Raw genomic sequence first — 20,674 nt, forward strand, 5'->3', positions numbered from 1 at the left:
TCAAGGCATTTTCATAAGAAAAAAATAGAAACAGCAGTAAAAATGCCATCTACATCAGCATGAATAAACTTTAAAACTCTAATTTTGAGTGAAAGAACGATTCATAGAAGAATATATACTATATGATTTATCTATATAAGTGGCAAAGAACAAGCAAAACTAAATCACAAATTTTTCTTTAGGGACAAAGACTTATGGGATAAACATATACAGAAAAACAAGGAAATGATTAATACAAAATATAAGATAGTGGTTGCATGGGCAGTACAGGTAGAGAAGATGTGACAGAGAGAGGTAGATAGGAGCCTTTAAATCACTGGTAATATTCTATTTCTTGAGGTGGGTGGTGGGCATATATAGTCCTGTTTGTATTATTAGTTTTCTCCAAACTGCAAGTATATGTTATTCACAGCCTTTTGTACATATGAAATATTTCATAATTTAAAAAAAAGCATTTTTAAGTAAGGTGACACTGTGGCAGTGGTTAGGAGACTATCACAACCAGTCATGAGCAGGGCCTTGGGTTTTAGCACCCAAACAGGGACAGACCATCAGGTTCTGGACCCACATGGAGTATGGAGTTGAAAATGAGACAATGGATATTTCAGCTTGAATGACACAAATTAAAAGTATCATTGCCCTATAACCCAGATTTAAAGAATATATATTCTTAAATAGTGAATGTAACATAAAAGAAGAAGACTCACAGATATAGAGAACAAACTGGTGGAACAGGGGGGGCAATATAGGGGTGAGGGAGTGGGAGGTACACACTACTGTGTGTAAGATAGGCTCAAGGATGTATTGTACAACACGGGGAATAGAGCCAATATTTTGCAGTAACTGTAAATGGAAAGTAAACTTTAAAAATTGTATAAAAAAAATTTTAAGAATAAATAAATCATTTTTTAAAAAAAGAAAATGTATTTTTTAAAGCCTATATAAGACATTTCTAAGAATTGACCACATATGAGGCCACAAGTAAATTCTCAACAAAATACCAAAAAAATCAATATCATATGAATAATGATCTCTGGCAACAATTCACAGATTAGAAAGAAATCAAATCAATGTCATTAAGTACCTGGAATGTATAGGAGAGGATATTTCCACTCAGTCTGTAGAAATCTCTCCCATCCCCACTAAACACCTTTCTGCATTGACCACCAAAACTTTTAGTGTTGAGGACTTTGTTCCTAAACTGGCCCGTGAGCGCATTGTAACTGTTTTTTAAAAAATGAAAGAAGAAAAGGCTGTTAAAAACCAGAAATACCACTTGCTGAAACAGGCATCATTAGAGAACTCTAGATATTCTTGAAATACATTACAGTTTAACATCTCTGCGAGAGCTCAAATAAAAAGCCTCCTAAAGCACACTATGCATTACCCAACTCCCCCTGCTTGCTAGAATGGTTAAAACTAATAGCTGGGGAAACCCAACATCCTTTTAGCCTAAGAACATATTTAGGAAACACACAGCCCTTTTGTATCTATGGCAACAGCTGGTTTTGAATTGAATCTATAGATAAAACCAAACAATTAAGATTACTCTTGAAGACAGAGAACTCTCTACAACGATTTACAACTAGTTGGCCTCTTAGCATGCTAACTGGTATACTCTTTTATTTTACCATTTTTCTGTTAATGAATTTTATAGTAGTATAGAAAAATCACACCTAACTATCACTCTCAAAGAGATTATTTTAAAACCTTGAAACTTTAACTTGGGTCTGACCATAAAAGTTTTTCAGAATTCTTTTTAAAAAGGTTAAGAGGATTGCCTCAACTTCACTTGAAAGTTTAGGTGATTACTTTTCAGTCTGAGTGTTCCAACACACTTTCTCTCTCCTTCCACTGCTCTCATTCTGTTGTCTCTTCATTCCCTTAAGTAGACCCACATCATTGAATTAGTTCTCCCCCCTTCCCTCCCATAGCGGGACTGACTGGCCAGGTTTTCCCAGGTCTGAGGGGTTTCCTTAGATGCAGGACTTTCAGTGCCAAAACCAACAGTCCAGGGACAACTGGTCCCTCTGTGCTTTACCACATATACTTACAGGTATATAGATAGGAATTTTTAAATTGTTTCAGGATGTGGCAAAGAGCTCTAAGCAAAGTCTTGACTATTAGGTGATTTGTTATTAGACTTACCAAACCACAAAATAAAATACAACAAAATAAAAACTACAACCCATCGATGGGTACAGGAAGACACCCAACACCTTACCCATGTCCAGTAAGTTCTATGTTGGGAGGAGGTTTATCGAGGTCACAGGAAGGCCTGCTTTCCGAGTCCTCACACCTGTCTTCATCAGCACCGTCCTCTTCACAGTCAGAATCCCCATTGCAAACCAAAGATTTGCTGATGCACTGACCTGAACACAAGAAAAGCCACCACACAAAAATAAAAGAGGTGAAAAGGAAAACACTACCTGGGATCAAAAGATTTCACCCTGGACCCCCAACACAACACTGATACTCTAATGTGAGTTCGAGATAAACCCTCAGCGCCCAGGGAAGGACTGCTGATTATTTTGGTCTTCATTTTTCAACATGCAAATTGATTCTGACCTTGGCTGGACACAAGATTGAAAATAGAACCTGAATTCAAATTCCAGGCTCTCACCCATAAACATCAAGCACTTTGTCTGAATTCTCCAAAATCACACAATGCCAGTCATTGGGAAGACAGAGTGACCTCCTGCCCTTCAACTTTCCATTTCTCTTCTGTAATCACTGACCAAGATGCCAAAGTGCTGTCTTTCTTGGTGATTTAGATATATATGCTTTGAGAGCATGGGAACTGGATTAAAAGATTACAATTCAACATTTCTTTAGCACCTTCTCTGTTCAGGACACTCTTGGGTGTTGGGATACAAATATGAATAAAAAGGGTATTCACCAGGGTTTTCATATACTTTACAATCTAACAGGAAAGAGTATGAAGTTAGATCATTACAATTCAGCAATGTAATTGTTGTGATAGATATAAGCCCAGGGTACCAGAAGCACGAGGAAGCACTAGATGGTCCCAGATGATCTAGCCCCGGCCTCCCTCCTCAGCATTATATCCAACCATTCTCTTACTAGCTTCCTATGCCCTAGTCATACTGGATCATTTACATAAGTCAAAGGCCAACCTTTTTTGCCATCTCCACTGACTTTGCACCTACAGTTCTTCAAAAATCAAATCACACATTACCTCCTCTCAGAAACCACCCTTGCCCCACAAGCTACAATGTATGTCCTTCATCTGTGCCCTTATAGTATGCATGGCACAAAATTGTCCTGATAGCACATCCCACTATGCTGTCACTTGATCCAATGCAGCAAACATTTGTTGAGAGTCTACTATGTACCACACACTCCAGATGCAAAAATAAAAGAAATATAATCCACACCTTCAAGGAGTTCAGTCTACCAAAAGATATCCAGGGCAACAAATACTTCAGATTACAGATGATACAATGCACATAGAGAACACAGAAAAGTGATCTGTTAAATAGCTCTATCAGTTGGGCATTTAGGGAAGGTCTCCCTAAGGCGGCATCATCTGATTTGGGTTTTGAAAGTACAATAGGAGTTTGACAAGTATTGTTGAAAAACATGTCTAACACAGGAAATATTTATGTACTATTTTGCCCATAAAACTTTAAGAATTTTGAGGGAAGAGGCTATGTGTTTCATTCTACATCCACAACCCTCATTTCTGTATCAGGAACATAAAAAGAATAATAAATGTTTGCTAAAAGTTGTTGAATTAACCTTTCTGCACAAATGCAACATAGACAATAGGTCAACTATTATTCAATCCAAAGCTGTTTCATTCCCCCATGCATAGAGATGACCCGTATTGCTCCTTGATTAACTAATTAGAGTTGCTTTTCTTGTAAACATAAAAATAATTTGGGCAGTAATATTGTTTTTGCCCAATTTCAGTCTTCATTCCAGACTCAATCTACATCTTCACCAAAAATGCAATGTCAAGAACTGCTTGGGTCTGTCAATAGCCATATTTCTTTTTCAAAGAAGCAAAGAGTATCCCCACCTTTATTACCAGATGACACCCATGCATTTAAAAGAATGATAGTTGAGTGTGCAACTAATATGCCAATAAAAATCCAACTGATTTGGGGGGAAATTAATTTATAGGCTAATATAAATGCAGTACAATTCAACAAATACATACTGAGCAAATTAAACAAATAGCATTTGAATTTACACTCTGCATGCCGAACCTATGGGAAGCAAATACCTGAAAAACACCTGAAACGTTCTCCACATCCCTCTTCTGTTGGACATCCTCGTGTAGGTTCACACGATTGTGGTTCAAAAGCACTTCCAACACAGGGATGGCCGCCATACTGCCCATAAACAGCAACTGATCGCCTGCGAGTCTAAATACAAACCAAATAGCTTTTCAATATCTCCAGTTTCCTTTATCTGAGAAATAAAATCTGGGATAAATTAATACAATTGGAGAAATAATGTTTGTAAAATTGTTCTGGTGTACTACAGAAGTAAAGCCTACAAAATCAATGCACCCAGAAACCCACTTGTCTTTGAGTCCAGTGACACTTGGGTTATTATTTATAGAGCACTCCCAGTTATATATTTACTCAGGGTTGAATGAAAAAAAAAATTAGTGAATCTTTAAGAAAGTATGCTGGATAGACCAGATCACAACACAGAATGACTAATTTTTTGCCAAAGCAATGTACCAAGAGCTAATTAGAAAAGATGAAGTGAATTTTGCTGGAGAAAGGGTAAGCATATTGGGAAGGGAAGTTAAGATGAACAGGAGTAAGGGAAACCTTTAGAAAAGTGGTAGTAATTAATTTGAGCTGAACCTTAAGCCTTCTTCAAGAAGGCAAGGTGAGGCAAAACAATCCAGAGAGACATATATGCTAACATGGAAGTCAAATTTACAAAACAGAAGCCTAAGTGGTCCACAGGTGAAGGTACATCTACAATGATACTTTACTGGACAACCAAAATTACTGACCTCTGAAATGGGAAAGATGTCAAAGGCCTATCTTAGGGTGGGGTGGGGTAGGAGCGGGTAGAAAAAAATTTGAGGAAATCTCTAAGGAAAATGAGAAAACTAATTCATCCTAAAATTCATTTACTCAATATGAAGACATGTATCTAATGTTTAAACAAAAAGAAAGATCTGCAAAATCCTTTTCCTCCCCAAAGGCAATCAAAGGTGCATCTTTTAAGCCTCTTCCTATACTCTACTCTTACCAGTTAATAAAAATGGACAAAATCTGAGATTCCAGAGAATTTAAACCTTGAGCAACAGGGAAGACTAGATATACAAACCAAAGTTGAATCTATTCATTCATCCTAAACTGGGACAAAGGGTCACAGATATGTAATTTGAACTCTGAGCAGGTTTGCAACAGCCTGGGGCTTTCATTGAGTCTAAGCAGAGGAGTCATAGAGGAGTATGAGTGAGGAATGGAACTTAGTACGGTTTCTTAGTAAGTTTTTAGTTTCTGTATTTAATTGATGAAGACACCTCTTATATGTGGCTTAGTAACATCGTGCTTTTCTGAAGTTCCAAAGCATAGATTGCGTTGTCGTATACGTAATGTTTTCCTTCTCCATAGACACCAGGATGACCTTGATGGCTGTCTGCTCTCAGGGTCTCATTCTCACCTATCAAATTCTGATCTTAGGACCCCTTTTTCATTTTCACTTGTCTTCTTCTGGATGAAAATTCTGTTTTTATAATCTAAGCACGATGACCTTCACTCAAAAAAATTACTCATATGAAAAATACCTTCTATCTACCTCTATTTAATGTTCTTTCTTAACTTGTTTTTAAATTATAAAAATTTTTTCTGAAGTTGGTGTTTGACTTTTGTTTTGTTATTCATGTACCTGTTTGCCTGTAATCAGAGTTGTCATCTAATATTATATTTGCCAGAAACCAAATCCTAGTTACTTGTGTAACTTGTTTTGTAAATACCCCTCATGTAGATACTAAATAAATGCTGGAAAATGAGGATAATGATGATGCTTCAAAACACAAGTTATCTTCTATAATATGGTTCTGTTATTTTAATAATTTTAAAATGATTTTAAATGCACATTTTTATCTAAACTGAACCACCTTTAAAATATTTTACAAATATCAAATCATGTTGTACACCTGAAACTAATATAATGTTATATGTCAATTGTATCTCAATACAAAAAAAAAAAAATTTAGCCATTCAAATGTCCAGAACCTTTGAAACCAACATTATATTTTTGGAATTTATCCTAAGATGATTATCAGAAAAAAGACATATCTATGTGCAAAAATGTTCACTAAAGTTTTATTCATAATAACAAAATATATAAATAACCTAAATCTCAAACAATAGGAAGTGGATAAATAAGATTGGTATATACATATAATGGAACATAATTCAGCTGTTAAAATTCATGCTGATAGTATAATGTTAAGTTAAAATAGAATACAAAATCATGATGAAATAATCTTATTTTAAAAATCATAAGCACATAGAAAGAAAATAAATTGAGGAAACACCCAAATGCCAGTAAATAGAACTCTTATTACATTTTTTAAATGTACATTCATACAATAAAATGCCATGTAGCTATTCAAAAAGAATAAAGCAGATCTGTGCTTACATGGAAAAAAAAAGAAAAGAAAAGAAATTGAAAGAATAAATACTAAAATGCTGACATATTGGTTTTTTCTAAATGGTAGAATTATAAGTAGTGTTTTCTTTATTATATAGAAATAAACCATTTTATTTCATTTATAAAACAATAAATCATTTTCTCTAATGATTAATTTATAATAAGGAAAAAAAACAGACATTTTTAGAAGTACTCTATAATCTCCCAGTCAAGTCTGGTATTTAATTTATATTACTTTTGTATTAAACTTTAAAAATGTTTGACTTTCCATGGTCATTCACTATTAGTTAGGTAAAACGAAGCAGCTATTTTGCTACTCTTTAGTGTTTGTTTCAAATGAAAAGAAAAGTTGAATTCAGTAAATATGAAATTTTGAATTATCTGCTAACTTCATTTCACGCTATTCTTATTTCTCTGATAGTGAAAGAGTTAGTGAGTTGCTTTTAGCGTCTCTCCTATGTATATTTCTAGGCTCAAATGTAAGATTTAGAAAAGTCCTGCAAGAAAAATGAGAATGCAGAAATTTTTTATTACAATATTAAGTATGAAATAAGTCATACTTTTTCCCTTCAAAATTACTAATTACATTTTCAAAAAATAAAACAACATTCAAAAGTTAATGCCATTGTGTCCACACCTAAGCTATTTCTACATATAAATAGTAAATACAAAGTTTTCACATGGTCCTACCTGAGTCTTGGTACAACCATTGCATTCTGACCAAGGGGCATAGGAAGCCCACTGGCAATTGACTGGCGAGGAGGCACTGTCATAGTGTCAAATTGTCCATCATAAAGCCGACAGAAAGGTAGGAGAGAAGACAAAAAATTGGCAAGAATAGTCAAAAATTGCTTCACGATTTTTTTCCTAAGAGTCACCAAGAGGATCCCAAAATATATAAAAATATATGTGGGAAGGACTCACTTTTTCAGAGATTTATTAAATATCATTTATGAAATATCTAGAATGTACCAGGCACTATTTAGACACCAGAGCTATAAACATAAAAGAGATAGGATACTAACAATTGGTGGAGGGGAGGATGAAGACACAGATGTGTAAACAAATAATCATAACACAATAATATAATCATGATCCTTTATACAGTATAGCTAATGAGATAGATTTCCTAACAGAAATGTATACAGTATAATGCATTGTGGAAATACACATAAGAGAGTGTCCAAAGTTGGGAGGCTAAGTGAGAACATACAGAAGAAAGGTATTATGGCCTTTGACGGGATTTTGGACGATGAATTGAAGAGCTATACAGAAATTTAACTGAGAGACAACAAGCTCTAAAACGACCGTATGAGAAGTAGGAAACCAAAATCTGGCAAAGGCTAAATGGACAAGAATTTAGTTTAACGTGCTCCCCCTGCTTATTTAGGTCACTTCTCAAGCACACACCCAAGTACAGTAGGGTCAAGTGGAGCTCAAAGAATTCCACCCAAATAAAATACATGTGGAAAATGGCAAGTTGACTCTCTTACAATGCTTAACTCCGGCTGTGTCCAAGAGGTCATGTTGCTTAGTCCAAAGAGATTAAGGAAGCCTTACCTAAAACCACACTTTACAAGGGGTAGTGGAACCAGGACTCCTGATTTCTGGACTTTGAGTACATTCCTAATCTGGGAGACATCTCAGGTCAAGGTGATTCCTGCTTAGTTAAGCATAGCACTGCCAGGTGTTGCAGATAAGGAGTCCCGTTTGTGGCTCAGGTGCCCTCATGGGGCTAATCTTGCTAACCTGTAGTCTTGATATGGCATCAGTGATCCAAATGCCTTAGTGTTTTTGACCTTTAAACAATCTGAACTTAATGCTATCTGTCTATTTTGTCTCCCAGAGACAGGCAGAGGCCTTCCCCAAACACCGAGGCTTAGGAAGGGAAGCTCGCTTGGCCTCACCTCCTCTGTGCCCCCTGTCCAGTCCCCTCACAGAGCCCTTACCACACCTGCATTGAAATCAACTCTTTCAAGATCTCAATCACCCCCTCTACTCTCAGTACCGTCTGGCTCCTCTGTGTCCCAGTCACAGGCACAACTCCAGACACATGTTCTGACAGTTCGATGAGGTAAACCGACCTGGTCCTGTCCCATCAGACAGTGAAAGCAAAGCAAGGCCATGAGTAAATGACGCTGGCTTTTTTCCAGGTCTCAAGAGCCGATAAACCTATTTTCTTAAAAAAAAACTCTCAACTTTTAAAATCCCAAAGACTATTTTGCAAAGATTACATTTAAAAATCAAATTCTGCTCTAAGATGTGTAAGTCAGCTGCCATTCCCTGAATTGCAGGTAAAACCATGATACTGGGAGAAGCAGGAAACCTTGAGGTGTTTATAGTCTTCAGGTTTCTTCCTTACAGGGAATAAAATAAAGTAAAATAAGAATAAGAATAAAACACACTTTCTCTATAATTGCCTTTTCTAAAAAAGGGAAAGAAAAAAAGTGTTGAAGGGTTAAACAAGCTCAGGCTGCAATGTAAAAATCAGACCATACTTAAGAATTTCCTTAAAATAAAAGAAATAATTGTTAATGATTTCCACACACAATCCAAAAAATTCTCACCTTGAAAAAACTTGGAACTCTCCTATAAATCCCACCAAGAAGAATAAACTTATTGCCTAGGAAGGGGGAAAAAAAACAATAAAGCAATATTTTAGTTAGCATTGCTTTAATGAGTCAAAAGTGAATACATTCGTACAAGTCAAGATTTGTGAGTTGGGAATAGAAAGAGTGAAAGAACCATGGAGAAGCCTCAATGATTCTGCTTGACTTTTAAGTTTTCATTTTAAATAAAAATTTAATGCAATTCTTTTTTTTATTTTTTTGGCTGCATTGGGTCTTTTGTTGCTGCGCATGGGTTTTCTCTAGTTGTGGAGAGCAGGGGCTACTCTTCGTTGTGGTGCGCAGGCTTCTCATTGCGGTGACTTCTCTTGCTGCGGAGTGCGGGCTCTAGGCACGCGGGCTTCAGTAGTTGTGGCGCACGGGCTTAGTTGCTCCGTGGCATGTGGGATCTTCCCGGACCAGGGCTCGAACCCATGTCCCCTGCATCGGCAGGCAGATTTTCAACTACTGCGCCACCAGGGAAGTCTCTAATACATTTCTCTTGAGTTCACCTCCCACTATTCATTTCTGGAAAGACAACTAGGGGCTAGGTGATGTCATTGACAAATAAATTGAAAAGACTCCCTAGAGTTAAATGTTCACAAACATTTCTTTAGGGTCCCATCATCTTTTAATTCCTTACTCCACTCTCCTCTCTAACGTTGGTACCCGTGAGGACACCAGAGAAGAGAAAGCCTGGAAAGAAGAACAGTTCCAAGGGCTGAGAAGCTAAAAGAGAAATATCTTCCTGAATGGAAAAATCAAAAGTGGAGGTACATTCCTAGCCAGAGGTGCCGTGATGATCTTCACAATCCTTAGTTCTGCACGTGGTTCCTTCAGCCTTTAAAACACCACAGAGGCCCTTTATAATCACATTCATGTGATAGCAGCAGCCTAAATATTGAGCATCTGACAGGTTATGAAATTGTATGTGAAATGTGATTACATTTTGTTTGAAAATCAAATGTGTATTGAAAACAAATCTAGAAAGAAACATAACAAAGGAGAATAGTTCATTTCTGGTTGTGAAATCATAGGTGACTTCTATTATTTTATTTTCATTTCTATGTATTTTCCTACTTTGACAACTGAAGGTGAAAGGAAATACAATTCAAATCTGTACTGGAGACTCTTTAAGAATATCAAACACATTCAATTCATAACCCAGTAAAAAAAGTCCTTAAATCATCTTACCTCACATTTTACCAGGCCAATGTTCTTTCTCTTCTCTTGATCTCCCCAAACCTCTTTTCTCTCAGGGTAGCTGTGGAATGGCTTCCCAACATTTTTTCCAGACCCTTCTACTCACCTTCCTAGATCACCCATCCTCTTATTAGGTATCTTTTTTTCAGTTGTAAAATCCTAGTTGCCTTCTTCTGCCTTTTACAGCCTTACAGATTTTTTAGCCTATAATCTGATTAACATAATCAAAAGGGCAGAGAGGTACCAACAGCTGTGGGCACCCTGGAAATGTGAACAATGGTGGGAGAGGCTATGGATACTTTTCTGATTTTTCAACAAACACGTGAAGCACATAATGGAAAGCAACACCTTTTAAACGTTGTTTTTTGTTTTTTTTTAAATATAAACTGCAGTGAGATTTTTCTTTTCAACAATATGTCTTTTTTTGTAGTATGTCAACTCATTTTTCCTGCCCTTGGGCCAGCCTATCCCATAGCTTTATTAGTCACTCCCAGGCGTTCTGGAACAATCTAACAGTCAAATTGCAACGTATCATCCAATTTTAAATGTCTATCCTACTCCCAGGTCCTGCGGGAGGGGTGGGGTCCACTTCGAAATTCCTCTGCTTTATTCTCCTTCTTCTCTTCCCCACCTTCCCAAGATGCCTGTCTTCTTCAGAGTCAGAGCAGCAGGAGTGAGAGGGGTAAGAGCCAAAAGGATCTTGCTTGCCCGATGCAGCTGGAGTCTAGTGATGGTAAATCAGGGTGTGTTAGATGTTTGAATGCCAATTCTTTATCTCTCATGGTGTTTTTGTCATTGTTTGGATATCCCTCCTTTGGGAATCTACAACCACTGTTCTCTGGAACAAATGATTCGTCTCTTTGTTCAGCTCTCTTGAGTCTCACCAGTGCCTGCTTCCTGATGCTGTCTGCTGGGGTTGCTTCATCCTGCAGGCGTCTACCAGGCAGAGTCCCTGACAACCCAAGTCTGGCCCCTTCCTAAAGGTCCACATCTGGTCCATGGGATACCTGCACACATCCTTGTCCTGTCAAACTCTGGATGTCAGGATGTAACCAATACTGCTGTGCTGACTTACTTGCTAACCACAGGGCAGTGAACAAGCCTATGCCTTTAGATTTTCTCAAACGTGAGTAGGGTATCATTCCCTATACACCCTCATGCTCCAAGGGACACAATATTGCATACTTTTGAGGAAGGAGATGGCCAAAGGGTCACCAAACAAATTCAGGGCTACTCTTTTGGTATTGCAATAATACTGCATTGAATGTACAATATCTCACTTTAAAATGTGAGGGTACTGAGCACCTATTATTATTGGCCTTTGACTCTCAGGCAAAACAGGCATCATGAAAAAATCCATTTTAACATTCTATTACATATTTTTTTTAATGTCAACGAAGTTTTAAGGGATATACTTTTTCATCAGAAAAGATAACTTTGCCACCATCCTCCTTGTATACATATTATAACCCATGAAGATGTGCTTATCACAAGTTCATGAGTTATACAAGCTGAATCTCTTAACCAAAAGAATGTCTTGAAAATTTGCTAGCTGGGTACCTGAAAATGAAGCAGTTATCATTCCTTGCCTTTGGAAAGAGTATCTCATCAAATGGACAAGAGAGAACAATTACAAATTAATAAACAAATTAATGACAGACATAGACATACAACTGAGTTAACTCTATAAAAGAATTGCTTCGTTGAAAAGATATCATATCTTTGCAGTGTGTAATGTAGCTAAGCTGGGACTACATTTCCCAGAATTCTCTTCTCTTCTTTCTTATGACTGAATGAACATTAGCTCTACCTCCTTCCTCTAAAGTGTTCCAGCTACAACCATTGTCTCTATGCTTCTAATTTCTCCACATCTGGTCCTTTACATTTGTCTGTTGAATCATGAGCCCATTTGAGGTAAAAAATAAAATATTAATTTCTGTAGCATACACTGGGTTCCAAATATCCAAATTCCAAGAGAAAAAAGTATGGAAAAATCAAATCTAATTTCTTAACATGCCCTAATTAATATCTTGATCAATAAATTTAGAACATAGGGCACCAAACAGATGAAGAAGAAGGTAGATTTTAAAATCAATTTACTTACATCTTTATCAGAAATAGACATCAATTTGCAACACTTCTAACGATAAAGAAATGCAAAAGGGCACAATAATATGATTTGAGTACTTTGTAGTCATTAGAAGCACGTTATAGATTGAACAATGACAGGAGAACATGCTTATGATATAGTGAGTAAAAAGATTCAGATCCAGATTGATAGCAATTTCATAAAATATATTTTGTACATGCTCATATAAAAGTCTGAAAAGAAATAGATTAAAATGTTAATAGTGGTTATCTCTGAGTGGAGAAATAATCGATATTATCTTCTCTTTGAACTTATTTTTGCCAAGATGGTAGTATTATAATCTGGAAAAAGACATTTTTTTAAAGGCACAAACACCATCACAGTATAATTGACAGAAGACAGCTGATAACATCAGATCAGCTCTGGGTGTGGCGAGGAAGCAGAAGAGCCCTCATCTGAGACATCACTGTGCCTGACCACACCCCAGCACCATGTGAATCATGCTTTAGGTTTACAAACCCCAGGTTCATCTCAGTCCACGGAAGAGAAAGTGAAGGTCTGGACCACAGCCAGCTCAGAGGGAAACACTTTTTGCTCTATAGCCCTGAAACACTTCAGACCCAATTATCTCCTATCCAAGGGATACAAAGAGAATGAAAAGAATTCTGGGACCACCTCTCTGAACTTAGTTCACATGAATGGGGGTGGGGGGCGCGGGTAGAAAAAAGAATACTCCCTCTTAAAAGGCCAGACCTGAAAACCATTTCTAGTGGTGTCTTCATAGCCTAAGTTTACCTTCTCCGAAACGTATCACAAAAGCATACCCTTCAGATTTACTGTAAAAATATGAATCTCTACTTTCAAATATAGGTGAGAACTCTGCATGCAACTCACAAAGAAATCATTTCTTTATTTGTTGATATTTTATCAACCAACTGAAAGATAAAAGTAAATATGTTACCCCAGCAGAAAAATGTCATAATAATCAATGATCCATCTTTAAGCACAAAACAATTATTAAGTTGTCTCATCATAAAATAAGTAAGGAAACTGATTGATGGTTAATACAAATATTAGGAGAAAGTATACTAGCTAGATGACTCTAGGAAATGTATCCTATTCTTTTTGAGCTAACAAACATTTTAAATTTTTAAGTAAAAATAAAAGACAGAGTGATAGAGATTAGATTATATCATAATTCTAACTTTGTATGGTTACTTGACGTTCTAGCATCATAACATTAAACAAATTAACTTTATGATTTGTGTGTAATTTTCAATAACTTAATTAAATGTAATTTCACCCATGAGTTACTCGAGACCCACCTCTCACTTCGCCTCCAAAGCCCCTGGAAAGTGAGCGTAGACTCAGTATTGCAAATCGGTGGCATAGTGATGACAAAAGCAATCTAGCAGCTGACAGGGCTGAGAAATTATTGTTCCAGCATTGTAATGTAAAATTTTTAAAGTTTAAATACAAACGTCTGCAATAATAAAATTGTAATAGCAGGTTCAACTTATTTTTGCATCCCAGAATTCTAGTCTATGATAGTGATTTCTGTCTTCAGTCCTGCATGTTTTTTTCTTAACGTTTGGCCATTTTCCATTAGACCAATATGTGTTTTTGGTAAACCTTTAGTTTCATTCCATTTATCTGTATCTTCTACTCTCACAAGCCTTATCTTCTCATCCAGATTCCAAACTCTAAAGTTTCAAGTCTCCAAATTCACTTTTCTATAAAGCTCTCAGATAAGTCAGATCAAGGGGGTTCATTGCGTGACTCCAAATCAAACAAACGAAATCCAGGGGAGAGCATTTTTCCCTAAGGAATAACAATTGTATTATTGTATTTTATTTCTTAATGGCTTTCTTGGGACTTTCATAAACATTGTCTCCAATCTCTGATTCCCAGACCTCTAAACCAATAAATTAACTGCAAGAAAAGAAAAACAAATTCACTTTGGCTGAATTGTTAACTATATTTAATTAAGGATTTTTTTAAAGTCACCCTCGGAGACTTCTCTTTCCTATTTTCCCATGTATTTTCATTTTTTTTGTTTTTTTGGGTTTTTTTGAGTTATTTAAGTTAAGCCTTACTCCCTTTTGAGTTAGCTTCATTCACAAAAATAATGAAGTTATCTTACCTTCATGTTTGGGAAAACATTCAGGGCAGAAGACAGAAGGAAAATTTCCTCCTCCAGTGCCCAGTGAATTTTCAACAGGAGGAAGAGCCCAGCAGTCTACTCCCCGCCTGTCTCTCCCTGCTGGGGATTCACTTGGCACTCATATATAGAGCAAGTGGTTCCAAGACTTAGCTGTGACCCCAACCAGGTTCTCTGGGGACACGGAGAGCCTGCCCTGTACTTAGTCTGTGTCTTGAAACCAGATGCATCTTATCAATTGACCCAGGCCTTAGCTACAGTCAGCTGGGACTGTTTGGAAGTGTAGTTCTGAGAAAACATCTGTAAATCAAGAAAAGCAGCAAATGTTCTCACTTCAGTGTTTAAGTGATTTTCTGCCAAAGGAGACTCTGTGTAAGGCAAGGGATAAGCCTCCTTCCTGTTTCAATCTACCACGCTAAGCAGATGTTTTCATGATTCTCTAAAAGGGTGTTATACAACAGACTTTGAGATTAAACACTTTGTGGAAGAAAAAATTTAAATGCAATTCTGTCACTCAAAATGTGAATGGAACATTCTGGAGTGGAATCCCCCCAAAATATATAATATCCTAACACAATATAATGCACATCCCTTCATGCTTAACTTTCAAAGAATGATCAAAAAGAGCATGTTTTTTTGCAAACATATTTAAAGGCATCACTAATTTCCCCAAGAACAGCCCTTAATCCTATGATATTCAGATCACTCTGTTGGAAAGTTCTTGTCACGGTCATCAACCATGTCTATGTTCTCTTCTTCAGTTGCCTTGTCTTATTCTGCCAGATCCTCACTTTCCATGGCTTTCCATTGATTCTAGCACTTCTCCAACATCATTTTCATAGATTTCACGAAAGGTTGCATTTTTGCAAGATTTCAGATTTTCTATTAAAGTTGAGCTACAGTTTTTTGGTTTTTTTTTTGGTTTTGGTTTTGGTTTTTTGTGAGCTACAGTTTTATTTGCGTGGTTTGGCCAAATATTCTGAAACTTGCTGTTAGGGCATTATGGGTAGGAGTGACATAAGTGTGAAGTAGGAAAGGAAATTTGAACTGAGAGTAATTTTATAACTAAACATTCCATTCGTGAATATTTACCAGTTTTAATATTTTTTCTTTTTATATCCAAAAAATTTGAATAATAAAGAAAGACCCCCACCCTCCATTTATAAATTAATGGTGGTCTTCCAGAGGCAAAACTTCCACATCTTTTGTGCAAACTGTTAGTGCTCTGTGTGGGAAAAAAATTTGCCACAGAGAAGATGATGTCTGATTCCTGAAAGAGTTCTTTTTTTTAATTCGACTCCAGTTGCATGAATTCCAGATGTCATGGACTCTCCTTAAGCACTCAATGTACAATTCCACATTCAGTGGCTGTCTTAGTTTGGGTTCCCCAGAAGCAGATCTGAGACAAGAATTCAATTGCAAGTGGGTTTTTTTTTTTTAGTTTTTTTGGTTTGGGGGTTTCTTGTGTTTTGGGGGTTGTTTTGTGAAGTGAAGTGATTCTAGAAAGCACTGCTGAGGGATAAGAAAGTGAGACTGGGAAGGAAAGGAAGTCAATAAAAGGTACTTTAATATGCAAGATACTGAGGCAATTATAGCTCAGTCCCAATGAGGAAATCTGGGAGACACTGAAGAGCATGTCACAGAGTTATTCCAACGAGGGGGTAAGGCTATATTTACCAGCACCCTGCTTATCATTGGTTAAGGGTGGCTTCTGGACTCATCAACTCTCTGACACTTCCAGCTTGAACTGGAGGTAGGTTGAGAACACATCTGTAGCCAGGAAAGAAAGAAAAAAAAGACTTCCAGTAGAAAGTTGCTGGTATTTTCAGTATTTGCAAGATATAGGCAGGATACCACCAGCACCTGCCACAGTAGTTCTTCCATTCATTCACGCATGCACTCATTAATTTGTTCATTCTAAATTCAACAAATACTGACAAAGGTTGCATAATATGATAGGCTAGGGGCTTTGACAGATGGGAGGCTTGAGCAACATCCTTCTTTATTTTCATCATTTACATGCTATAAAGATCATAGTAGCCCATTTATAGAGTTTCCTTAGTCTAGAGGATGAGTCACACACATACAGATGTATCTGCGATAATTTAGAACTTGCATTGTTTGGCTTCCAGAGATTGTATGCCAGAAATTAAATCTAAAAAGTTTACAAAAACTTCCTTTCATGAAGTGCTTTGCACTTGCCCCTCTCCACAGCTTTGCTCTCATATGAACAGTGTTTTTTCTTTCGGGAATTTCAATGGAGGAGCCATTGGAACAAAGGTTTCAAATATAGGTGGGAGCCACACTGTGGGAAATTTGACTGCCGGAAAAAGTTGTGTAGACTTTATTCAAAGGACAATGGGAACTCGCTCACTGGAAGTTTTAAGGAAAGAATCAAAGTGATGTTTTAGGATGATTTAAACACTGGTAGTGTGCAGGCTACATGGAAAGGATAAGGAGGGGAAACAGGAAGTGTGATTTGGAATTTATTTCAGTAATCAGACAAGGGGCAATCAAGGCCTCATTTGAGAAAAGAAAGACGAAGGACCAGAGGATTCACCAGACTTTTAGTGATTAAACATAATCACATATCAGATTGACTGAGAAAACTGGAAGAATTTAAGAACAAATTAATGAAGGAGGGAAATAGGAAATTGATGAGAAAGAGGTAGTTTTAGAAAAGGGACATTTTTATTTTGAAGAAAATATCCAACACATAACTGGAAACGTAGATCTCTTTGGGACAAAATATCTTGGCATGAGGGAGAGAGTTTACAGAAGAAGGAAAACCAAAACAATTAATCGTCAAGCCAATTGAGGGGAATTTCAAGGAAAGGCCAGTCAACAAAGACAAGTGCCACATGGAGGTCAAAGAGAAGTATTAAGGTAAGACCACACCACGCAGCAATTAGAACATTGTGGATAAACTGAAGGCAAAGTTTCCCCACAGATTTTCCACTCTAGTCCTACAAGACAATTCAAGAAGAAATAATTAATTTCGTGGTTGAATGAGTGTAACAAGCTGTGTATGTTATAGAGCAGGGTTTCTCAATCTCTGAATTGCTGACCCTTTGGGCTTGATCAGTCTTTGTTGGTGGAGTGGGGGGGTGCAGGGCGCTGTTCTGTGCGTTGGAAGACGGTCAGCAGCATACTGGTGTCTACCCATTCGATGGCTATAACACCCTTCCCCAGTCAGGACAATCAAAAATGTCTCCAGACAATGTCAAATGTCCCCTGGAGGCAAAATCACCACCCTCCACTGAGAACCACTGTTAGAGTATCTACCCCTAGCGAATGCCCAGCCTTAGATTCACAAAGCGCAATGCACAGGGTAATGTCAATTAAATGTTCTGAAAGTTCTACAGCAAGTAAAACTTTTTTCAACTTTTTTAAACCAGAATTTCCCAAATTCATGTGATCACAGAGCTTGTATTTTTTTTTCTTTTTTTTTTTTAATTAATTTTTTATTTTTGGCTGCATTGGGTCTTTGTTGCTGCACGCAGGCTTTCTCTAGTTGCGGCGAGCGGGGGCTACTCTTCCTTGCGGTACACGGGCTTCTCATTGCGGTGGCTTCTCTTGTTGCAGAGCATGGGCTCTAGGCGCACGGGTTTCAGTATTGTGACACGTGGGCTCAGTAGTTGTGGCACGTAGGCTCAGTAGTTGTGGCTCGCGGGCTCTAGAGCGCAGGCTCAGTAGTAGTGGCGCACGGGGTCAGTTGCTCCGTGGCATGTAGGCTCTTCCCAGACCAGGGCTCAAACCTGTATCCCCTGCATTGGGAGGAAGATTCTTAACCACTGTGCCACCAGGGAAGTCCCAGAACTTGTATTTTTAACAACCCCCAAAACTGGTACATGTGCCAGGCTTTGGCAAGTTGTGTCTGAGCCAACACTGAATCAGTAGAAGGGGAAGCAGATTTCTGCCAGACTGTGGAAGAGTCTGCAAGGACCCAGCCCTCTCCCCTTCCCTTGCAGAGACACACTCCCTGTTTCCCACTAGTCCCCACTTCCTGAAGTAGCACTTCAAAAACTGTTACTGTCCCCAGACCCTAATGAAACTGTTAGACCACTGATGATATCAAGAAGCTGTTCTGGTCCATCTCGGAGAGATACTAGAAAACATTTTAACAAGCCTATTTCATTTACTAGCTATTTTGTTTTGTTCTGAATTGTTCCAACAGATTCCACTTACTCTGGGGACATACGAGGAACACACTGGGGAAGGATAAATCCTCCTTTTTTCTGTTAAGTCTGATAAGGTCAGAATTGAAACCGCCAGAGGTTGGAGTAAAGAAGCAACAGCACCGCCTAGTGGCAAGTATGCTCCAGTCCCTTGAGTTAAACAATAGCATTACGCTCTGGAGTTAAACCACTCAGAGGGAATGAGAAACATGGAATCTTCTCAGGCTCCCAGTCAAGGGCTTGTTAAGCTAATAAGTACTCCAGATGGTATCTCTTTTTCCATTAAATTGTCACTGTGTGAATAGTTTGAGAAAGAAAAATGGCTGCTAGGCAATGACTTAGCTAAAGGAAGATTTCAGCAAAATAATTATTGTTAATGCTTTATCATTACCCCTAAATACTGTGATTTGTGCATTAATTTAGAGTGAGGTCACTAGATGAGTATCCTCTGTTGGCATCAAGTTCTTCATAAGAATGTTGTTTTAGGTTTAAATAGATTAAGACGTATGAACAGGGCTTCACACTTCCCTTTTAGGCAAGCTGTCCTTGCCCTTTACAACACTGGACACACCTTTGCCCTGGTGGTCCTGATGGCTGCAGATGGCAAGGATCAAATGACAATCAGGAGGTGATAAGACATTTTGTCATGATGGTTTTCAATAGTGGCAGGCACTTGCTAAATTTAGGAGAGGACCTGGATATTTTTGGGTTTCTAGCTATCATCTGGGTTTTTCAGTTCTTTGCAGTATGTGGCAGGAGCTTGCAAGTCTAAGAAACATTTCATTTGGTTTATATTTGAATGAAGTCGAACAGCTCTGAGAAAGCAGATAAGAAATGCAAAGATTTCCGTGGCTCTATAACTGTATTGGGTAAAATCCTGCAGAGGAAGTGTGAATATCAAAGGGCAAGGTCATTTATTTGATCTTCACTTTAAACTTGTGGTGCCCAAGTAAAAAAAGGTGGGTTGTTGTTTTTTTTTTCTCAGACTAAGACTTCAGCATATTATACTAAAATGAAAAAATCAATCACTTTCAGAAAAATGTCAGTCTGTCCCATAATTTTAAACATTACCTCCTTAAACTGTCTTTAAACAGATATATTTTGATATCAGATTCATCATTACATACTCCACAGGTCAAGAAAGAGTAAAGAATGAGTGGTGGAAAGGAGTAAAATCCTGAATTGTACAAATTTTTCAAATGTTTGTGATAAAATCTTAGAAACCAATGGAAAACAGTTATAAACACATAACTAGAGACTTTTCCTTAAAAGTAGGACTTTCCCCTAAAGCAATAAAGGGTACTAATTTGTGTTTCACTAGTACAAATATGTGCTCTAAAGGTTGACAGTCTTTGTTCAAATCTTGAGCAAGTTGCTTAGCCTCTTTGATCCTCTTGTTTCCTTATCTGAAAAGTGGAAATAATACTATCTAACTCAAAGGGTTGCTATATTAATGAACCCGAGTAAAGCAATTAGCACAGCACCTGGAATATAGTAAGCTTAGTCCAATAAATGTGAGCTAGCATACAAAAGATTAGAGACAACCCAAATATTCATCAGCAGTGGATTGGTTAAGTAACTTGTACAGTATACACACTAAAAGAAATATTTTGCAGCTATTAAAAAAAACGGAAGAAGTTTTCTATGCACTGATATGGAAAGATCTACAAAATACACTGTTAAGAAAAAGAAAGATACAGAACAATAAGTTACTTTGGAGTTAAAAGGATGAGGGAGAGTAAGAATACATTTGGGGGAGGGGGTCTCTGCACCATCCCCA

The 20,674-nt window shown here is 37.4% G+C and overlaps 1 protein-coding gene across 1 annotated transcript in view; it reads right to left on the reverse strand.

Moving 5' to 3' along the window:
• C7 (complement C7) overlaps positions 1-19,400 on the reverse strand; it is a 56,183-nt gene extending 36,783 nt beyond the window's left edge. Inside the window, exons 1-6 of the mRNA XM_082453631.1 lie at positions 14,699-19,400; positions 9,225-9,280; positions 7,348-7,423; positions 4,253-4,394; positions 2,225-2,372; positions 1,085-1,223 (exon numbers count right to left, since the gene is read on the reverse strand). Coding sequence (XP_082309757.1) covers positions 1,085-1,223; positions 2,225-2,372; positions 4,253-4,394; positions 7,348-7,423; positions 9,225-9,280; positions 14,699-14,704 — 567 coding nt within the window. The 5' untranslated portion in view covers positions 14,705-19,400. The remainder of the gene's footprint in view (positions 1-1,084; positions 1,224-2,224; positions 2,373-4,252; positions 4,395-7,347; positions 7,424-9,224; positions 9,281-14,698) is intronic.
• Between the last annotated feature and the right edge of the window lie 1,274 nt (positions 19,401-20,674).

Source organism: Balaenoptera physalus (assembly GCF_965194825.1).
Source record: "Balaenoptera physalus genome assembly, chromosome: 3".
NCBI lineage: Eukaryota > Metazoa > Chordata > Mammalia > Artiodactyla > Balaenopteridae > Balaenoptera > Balaenoptera physalus.